The sequence below is a fragment of the Podarcis filfolensis genome, assembly GCF_964270895.1.
Source record: "Podarcis filfolensis genome assembly, chromosome: 8".
In the NCBI taxonomy this organism is placed as follows: Eukaryota; Metazoa; Chordata; class Lepidosauria; order Squamata; family Lacertidae; genus Podarcis; species Podarcis filfolensis.
In genome coordinates, this window is record NC_139611.1 from 44,575,074 (window position 1) to 44,583,977 (window position 8,904).

Genomic DNA, 8,904 nt, shown 5'->3' on the forward strand with positions numbered 1-8,904 from the left:
TTGGACGCGTGCAGAATGTTCGCCGCCTGTATATACAGACACTCTTACAGGCAAACAGAGAGTTGCCTGGAAAGCACACATTGCAAGAGGCATGGGGAACCTCTACTCTGTTGGCTAAATAAGGTTCAGCAGAAGTCCTAAATGCCCGTTGGAGGATGCAGGGAGCTCAGAAAATAGCATGCAGGTCAAATCCTGGTCCCCACCCCTGCATTACAAAAAGTTCACGACTTTCCAATATTCTCTCAGGAAAAATATACTTACATTGCAATCCTATGTATGTTTACTCAGAAATAAAACCCTTCAGTGCAACCCACCCTTGCACTTTTTAAGGGAAATTGGGAATGTGCTCAACAATATACAATACACTTATGATTCAGTATTATTACAGATAAAGCTTTTTTAATTAAAAACATTAACACAAACCAGTTCATAAAGCTGCATCTGATAATAATTTGAAATGTAATGTTGGTTAGAATAAAATTCACAGGATTATTCTTAATTCAAGATGGCTCATACAGGTGAATAGGTAAACAAGTTTAGAAAAGTAGTACATGAGAATACCATATATTAACATTCATAAATAAGTTTCTTCTAATCTAAGAGCACAAAAACATTTTCAGAACCCTGCTCACTTTCCTGGGAGAGTTAAGCTTCTGCTTTAAAATCTCTCTTTGAAATCAGTTTGACTTGTGCTACTGGCTAGCTCATGTTCTTCAGATTTAGAAAAATATAAATAAAATTTGGCACGAGCAGCCTATTGAAACAGGCTTTCCAAATGTTTATAAATTAGACTTTGGCCATTGATCATTCTAATTGTTATTATCATCCCCTGCTGGTGCTCCTTGGTTAAATGTAATCTTCCTCAAAAGAAAAGCAGCATCTACTATGCAGAGACCACACAGGATCAGACAAAACACCTGCAAATGAAAAGAAAGTAGTTCAGATGCCAGTAAAATGTTCTGGGCATTATTCTTTATTGAATCACAGCAACAGCCTGTGCCTAGTTTACAGCATCTGCCACAGCTCATCAAAGAGTCCTGTCCTGTGAATTTCAATTTTAATGTTTAATTTGTGATAGATGAAAAAAACTGAATTCTTTTTATCTTGTGTTCCATAAAGTAATCTCTGCCCCAACGTTTTTGGGGAAATCGTCTCCGGTTTGACCTTGCCTGACTTCTATCAGTTGTATTCTTCCAGTAGGCTCCAATACTAAATGGCCTTGGTCCAGTATATCTGAAGGAGCGTCTCCTCCCCCATCGTTCTGCCCGGACACTGAGGTCCAGCTCCGAGGGCCTTCTGGCGGTTCCCTCACTGCGAGAGGCCAAGTTACAGGGAACCAGGCAGAGGGCCTTCTCGGTAGTGGCGCCTGCCCTGTGGAACGCCCTCCCATCAGATGTCAAAGCAATAAACAACTACCTGACATTCAGAAGACATCTGAAGGCAGCCCTGTTCAGGGAAGTTTTTAATATGTGACATTTTAGTGTATTTTTCATCTTTGTTGGAAGCCGCCCAGAGTGGCTGGGGAAACCCAGCCAGATGGGTGGGGTACAAATAATAAATTATTATTATTATTATTATTACTTACTCATCTCAATAGGCTACTCTGACCATGGTAAAATAGGGATACAGTACAGTCATACCTCTTGTTACGTTTGCTTCATGATACATTTTTTCAGGTTGCGTCCCGCGGCGACCTGGAAGTACCGGAAAGGGTTACTTCCGGGTTTCACCACTTGTGCATGCACAGAAGCACAAAATGACGTCACGTGCATACGCAAAAGCAGCGAATCACAACCCACGCGGGTTGCGTTCCTTTCAGATTGCGAACAGGGCTCCAGAATGGATCCCGTTCGCAACCAGAGGTACCACTGTAGTTGCACCTTTGACAAATGGGGATGGTGGAGAAGGATAACATACCTACTTTAACAGAACTGATTGGGCACCGTTGCACTTGGCAAGTCTGGATGTAAATTATATTCTTCTCTTTCATATAAGAAACGTGATATGAACTTGTATGCTATTGTTCTGTTTTAATGCCGAAAATACTATTATTGGCCCCACTGGTAGAATAACAACTCACTGAATGAAATTATTAATGTTTGCAGAACCCCATTGATTTCACTGTTACTTGTGCCAAACTAGACGTAATTCCACTGACGCAATTAGAAACACACTGATATTTTTCTTTAAGAGTAAAAAGCAGGTGTGGGAGGTCCAATCATGATCCTGGCCTGGGATTTTGTTGTTGTTTAGTCGTGTCCAACTCTTTGTGACCCCATGGACCAGAGCACGCCAGGCACTTCTGTCTTCCACTGCCTCCCGCAGTTTGGTCAGACTCATGTTTGTAGCTTCGAAGACACTATCTAACCATCTCATCCTCTGTCGTCCCCTTCTCCTTGTGCCCTCCATCTTTCCCAACATCAGGGTCTTTTCCAGGGAGTCTTCTCTTCTAGGAGATTCAAATGCTTCACCATAGTCCTGATTTAGATCCGTCCTAACCAGCTATTTGTATTAGGAGAAAAGTTCTCACCAATGGCTGGAGTCCAAACACAGAGTGCATTTAGATGTGGGGATTATTGGGTTGGTTTTCCTGGTTATGATGCTAGCACTTCTGTCCCAGTAAGTAACATTCTTTTTACACTACATTATGGAACTGTGGCTTTTTGATCAAGAGACACCACCATGACACCAGTGAATGGTATGCTATCAACCCCAACCTTTATGCACATGTACTCCCTCCCCCCCGGATTCACCCATGAAAATGCCTTGACAGACATTTTGGAATATATGCTAGAATACCACCCCAAAATTTGTGACATGACTAGTGGCCAGGATGCTGCCCAAAATCCCACCCCACAATTTTCCAGGTCAACAGTGTTGCAAATGGAAACAATTAACATGAAAATGAGCAGATTTTGCTAGATTTCCAAAACTGGCTTTTATATTGTGTGAAAGATCACATAAAAGCAAACATTATCAAGTAAGGAAATGTCAGGGAAAATGATTAAAATAGTGTCTGAAAGCAGTCATAATTTTGCAAGCCATGGTCTACCAAGCTGGGAATGTCACATGTGAAAGGCTCCTCTGGCTTTCATTTCTATGAGACAATACTATCCAGACTCTCTTACTTACCCCTCCAACCAAAGTTTCAACTACGGTTTTTATTACTGTTGCACACAGTCCCACAATGAAGAGAAACAGCGCCCCCACCAGGGAGTTGAAAGCATCCTGAAAAATATAGCAAATAACATGGCTTAATGTTGACTCCAGGACCAGGCATTTTGCTACCTGAGGTTGTGTAGTCAATGGCATCCTGTAAGCCAGGGTGCATAGTACATACGTGAGGCCAGGAAAGTTATTTTGGCACCCAAGATACAAGGATATTTATATATTATCAAAACATCTAGACTGTTCCTTATTTACAAAAAAGAATCATGCAGCAGTTACCAAAATATAATAGAACAACACATTATGCAAAGAAACAATTAAAAAACTAAAATTATCAGTTAGGTATGAGGCCATCACATGTAACTGCAGTATTTCCTCAGACCTTGAATAGCCTAGATTGCAATGACCATATGTCCAGGAGAAGACACACGTTTTAACAAGGTGCCAAATCCCATCAAAGTTGGGACATTCCGAGGGGGTTAGAATTACAGAGTCTGAGTGCCATCCCAAAGAAGGCCCAACCCCATCACCACCTGGTGTGCAACAGGCTCAGTTTCCCCTTTTTGCTTACCACTCTCTCATCTTTTGTCCCCATTTCTCTGCTCTCTTTTTCTGTATTCCCCCCAGGTTTACCTTTGTTTATTGAGAAAAAAATGGATTTATTTTTTTTTGCAGGGGGAATAATTTAAACTTTTTAATTACAGTTTAATCTGACTGGTGCCAATCTTAAATATATGTATTCAATTCAAATAATCCTATGTTGGACAGCAACGAAGACTTCTATGGCAAATCTACATTATTTTAATCATTTTATGCTCTCTCAAAAGATGATAAAAGGAGATAGACATCCAAATCCAAGCAACAGTGACACCAAGTGGCCTTCTCTCAGTAGTGCTGTCTCAGTAGAGTTCAGAGTTCATTGTTTTCAAAAAAAAAATCCCCAAGTGAACCGCTCATCAGATTCTAATCTGCATGTTTAGGGTCAAATTAGACATTACATGGGAGAGCCATGATCAGGGATTTTGTTATTTAATAGAATCATAGAATTGTTGAGTTGGAAGGGACCTTAAGGGTCATCTAGTCCAACCCCCTACCTAGTAGTGGGTGAGTGAACCATCTGCCATGTTAAATTCCCAGCAGTGGCCCGCAGTGGTACTATAAGAGAAACTTAAAATAGCAGATAGTTCACATTCATAGCCTGCAGATATACGATATATATACGATACCTTTATTGTCATTGTCCCATGTAGAACAATGAAATTGAAAAACTACATAAAAACTACATAAAACATTCAAAAACCCCTCAAAACTCTGAAACCCCATTTTAAAATACACTAAAACTCTGAAACCCCATTTTAAAATACACTATACTATAGAGACCCCTTATGCTGCGTTTAGAACCAGAATTGCATTTGCGTAGAAACTGTTTCTCAGGCGGCTAGTCCTGGCCTTTATAACCCTATACCTTCTTCCAGAAGGCAGAAGCTGAGATTGTGATGAAGGTGCTGATAAACCCACAGACATTGGGAAAGACCCCTGGATGGGACTTTGTCAGAACATCCCTTGAATCTGGAAATGGCTGTAGCCAGGTTTTTTTGTTGGGAGGGCAAGACTATGTTGGGGGGCAGAACCGACGTTATTGGTCAGTTAAGTATTTATTATTTTACTTTCTCAAACACAATCAAGCAGGATTCTGGCTATCATTTCTCTGCTGCATATTCTGTTGTAGGTTACAGAACCTTGTGTTTCTTAACTAAGTTAACAATACTGAACCATATGGTTGGGGGGGGGGCAAGTAGGATAGTTAAAGGCACATTATTCACTTTTGTAATATATGACACTGTAAACATGTTGCCTCAAACAAAAAAGGGCGGTGAACTATTATTATTATTGATCAGAATAAGATGCGCAAAATAAAATAACAAGCTTAGATTTTAACTTCACACACTTCTTCAGCACTTAGTGATTGCATCACCAAGCAATCATTTGCATTTATGCGATTTAAATTGCCATTGCAATTTAAACTGCACATAATTTTCCTATCATATAGACTTCACCTGCAATACAAACAGATGTGAGGGCCATTTCACACATTTCAGATGGTGAAGGTATGGTTAGTTGGGAGGTACTGCCTCTATTTGCTCCCTGGTAGTGTAATTCTGTTTGCAAGCATGCATTTGTAGCATTCATGCTTTACATTTTTAAGTATATGCTTAAAATGTCTTATCGGCATGCAGTGCAATCCTATGCATGGAATTAATCACAGAGTGTTCAGTGGAATTTACTTTTTTGCAAATGTGTCTTTAGGATTTCAGCCTGGGAGATATGCATGTGTGAATCACCTACATCCAAATATAATACTCTATGTGAAAGAGATCTGTTTGAACCTAATCTCTGTTTCAACAACAAAATTGAATACATCCCCAAGGTATGCTAAGTACTTCCTTCCCTGCCATAAGATGCAGAAAGAGAGCAAAACAATATGTTATAGCCAACCCAGATCTGTCGCTGATTCCCCTAAGGCCACATTTCTGTCCTCAGAAGGCCGGGGTGGGGGGAGGCAACACCTCCAGAGCCCCCCAAAATAATAGTTAAAAACCACCTCTATATATGTACTCTTCAGTTCAATTTGTTTTTAAATTGAATTAGCTGCATTAAAAATAAATAAACAATTAAAAGGACTGAAAATATAACATTTTGTTGTTTCTTATTTTGCTGTACGGTATTCAATAGTGTAGCTTTTCTTTTGTCTGAATATTAATAACTGTCTTGTATTGTGGTAATAAAGACAGGTGGGAGGAGGATGCTCCTTACTCCCAACAGTTGTTTTGGAAATGGAAGGGCGGAAGTTTGAAATACCAGCACAATTCCCGCCGTTTGGTTTTGTACTTTTGCAAGACATGTATACGCAACAATAATTTGTGCACATTAATACTTACAGCCAAGGGCCAAAACAAGAAATTCAGCTTTTTTTGCAGATTCAGCAGATATAGTAAAAAGAATAATAAAGTAATGACAAATTCAATGATCACGAGTGCTAAAAATGCTTCATGAGATCTGTTAACTGCAAAAGAGATGATTGCCATAAAAGCTACAAGCTGCAAGAAAGAAAGACAGAATATTGACTTAGGATCATACATACATACATAATCATGCTACAAATATTCCAATGTTGCAAAACTATTTACATAGGATGCTGTCATATAGTCAGACCACTGGTTCATCTTGCTCAGTATTGTTTGCCACAAATGCTGGCAGTGACTTTCCAGGGTTTTAGGCAGTTGTTCTCTTCCTGAGCTATTACCTTCAAGATACTAAAATAATCACACCCAAGCTTTAAAATCCTACCGTAATTTATAAATTTAAAATTTGGTATTTGTTCAATCAATTTTTTATTTGGAAACACTGGCTCTATCGTGTGTCTTTAAAATGGGCCTGAATACAACTTGCCTTCCCTATGATTCAAAGATCTGGAGATGTACTGTTTTCTTCCCCTCCTCAAAAAAAAAAAGAAAAAAAGAGACTAAGGAGGTGCCTTCTGTACATGGGTCCCCAAAGAAGTGTGCATGTGTGTGCACTGAAGAACACAAACAGCTACCATATGGTTTTGAACGCTACTTTTGTCGTGTGGCAAAAACCTCAGACTAGATGCAGCTATTTAGAAAACAAAAACTCCAAACATATTCAGTGAATTCACTTGTCATCTAGTTTGCCCCAAAGAATTAAATAATCATAATAAGGCAGTGGGATTTAACAGTGCACGTGCACACACACATATATTCTAATAGTCAGATAAAGGAGAATGTATGTGTTATTCCAGTTTATATCTGTATTGGATTTTATACTGTGTTTACATACAAAAGCATTTTCAAACATCTTTTAACTTTCATATAAGCAATAATTGGTGCTGGTCTTCTCGTTCTGAAATCGCTCTGAGATATTTTATGAGAAGCGATTGATACATGGAAATAAATAAATATCTGGCAACACTTGTATTGTAACACCAGAACACCAGAAATCTACTCCAAAGCAGGTCCTATTTGAGTTTAACAGGGTGACATCCAGAGAAGTGGAAATAGATGGCTGGCTACAAGAGGCAAAAATCAGCATTGCTGAAATTTTCCAGTTCCTTTAAAAATGACAAACATGGAACACTCCTTGCTCCAGTGAAAGAGAAGAGCTGGAAAGCAACACTAAAACAAAGTTAAACGTTTTGAAGGCTCACTTAAACTAAGGCACACAGACACAGGGCAGAGTGGCATTGCTTGACAGCAGTCACCTCATGGGTGTGAACCAACTTGTCAACATCCATATAAATATGCAAGTAGCACTCACCACCTCAGAGAATCGCCCTGAGACCCCAGGGTATAGGGCAGTATATAAATAATAATAATAATAATAATAATAATAATAATAATATATGTACTCTCACACAAAATACAACAATTTGTTTACCGGGCACTTAATTTGTAAACAGAAGAGGCAAAGATGCCAGGGATCTGGAAACATTACCCTCCACGTCCCCCTCCCAAAACTTAGAATCCTGGGGTTTAAAGTGAATGCGCTCTGCACAAGCTCAGAGACTGCCTCCCCCTCTGTTCTTGCTTCACTGTTGAGCCCCTGAGGTTACAAAGAGACTGCAGGGAGGCACATATGAAGACCCACCACCACACGCCAAGGCTTTAAAAACTGTTTTTAATTTTAAATCTAACCTCAGCTCCCCCCCTCCCCTCAGCCCGGCTTCATACCATGCGGGCAATCTTGAGGCCTCCCCTCACGGAGTGCAGGAAAAGGTAGTTCACTTCCACCATGGTCACATCTGAGGAGAAGCAGAAGCGCCGGGCGGGCGGGCGGGCGGTGCCGGAAAGAGCGCCGGTTGGGCTGTGGCGCGCCCGCGAGCCCCAAGCTACGCTGCCGATGGAAGGCGCCACCTGCGGCTGCTGGGCTGAGCCACTGGCTTAGTTCCTCTCGCTCCGCCTGACCCACCTCGCAGGGGTATTGCGGCGAGGACCAAAAATGGAGGCAGGGGGACCAGGGAGAGAGGGGATCCATGAATCGGGAATAATGCTACGTCACAGGGCGTGTGGGCATTTACAAGCATGGTTTTTTAATAATCAATCAATCAATCAATCAATCAATCAATCAATAAGGGCGCAATGGTATCTTCTTATTTCAATGCCCTGTTGTTATCTTTTCATTCAGCAGCCTAACAGCCCAATTTCAATTCAGTTTCAATTCTTATTTATTCTGTTTATATACCGCCCTTCACCCGGAAATCACAGGGCGGTTGGAAACATGAAATGTTTAATACGGCCAGGTTGACGGGCTAAAAACAACCACTGGGCATATATATAAAGGGTGAAAGCCTCAAACAAGGAAGTTTTCCCTGTATGGTGGAAGGACTCCGTTAATCACCCAAACCATATGGATTAGATCGACTAACAAAACACACTAACCTTTCGAAAGCAAAATAGATCAGCTCCCGCCCTTTCCGGCTCATCTGATGTCTGAATCAAAGGATGGGGTTTTGGCGGAAGCCAAAAGGTTTTGCTTTAAAACTTGGACACACAAAACCATTCATGTTCAATACCTGGAGATATCTTAGAAGAGGAACATCAGGGTTTATTTTGCCACAAAACTGGTATAACAAAGCTTTTTTGCTAGGTTAATAATCCCAAATAAAAAGCACACCTGACCAAAAGCACCTTCGAGTCTCTCCTGATATCTGCGTACACG

The 8,904-nt window shown here is 40.5% G+C and overlaps 1 protein-coding gene across 1 annotated transcript; it reads right to left on the reverse strand.

Annotated features, from left to right (window-relative positions):
• Positions 1 to 379: 379 nt before the first annotated feature.
• On the reverse strand, positions 380 to 8,212 carry LOC310768473 (chemokine-like factor). The gene is made up of 4 exons (XM_083626595.1): positions 7,917 to 8,212; positions 6,108 to 6,266; positions 3,133 to 3,228; positions 380 to 917 (listed from the first exon to the last, which is right to left on the reverse strand). The coding sequence occupies exons 1-4, from the start codon at positions 7,977 to 7,979 to the stop codon at positions 810 to 812; spliced, it is 426 nt and encodes a 141-aa protein (XP_083482721.1). The 5' UTR covers positions 7,980 to 8,212; the 3' UTR covers positions 380 to 809.
• Between the last annotated feature and the right edge of the window lie 692 nt (positions 8,213 to 8,904).

Bases quoted from the DNA above. Each gene is read 5' to 3' on its own strand.
- LOC310768473 (XM_083626595.1), bottom strand. From the start codon at position 7,979: ATGGTGGAAGTGAACTACCTTTTCCTGCACTCCGTGAGGGGAGGCCTC. The intron at 6,267-7,916 runs GTATGAAGCCGG...TCTTTCTTGCAG, and splicing joins GCCTCAAGATTGCCCGCATG to CTTGTAGCTTTTATGGCAAT. The intron at 918-3,132 runs GTAAGTAAGAGA...TTTCATTTGCAG, and splicing joins TTGAAACTTTGGTTGGAGGG to GTGTTTTGTCTGATCCTGTG.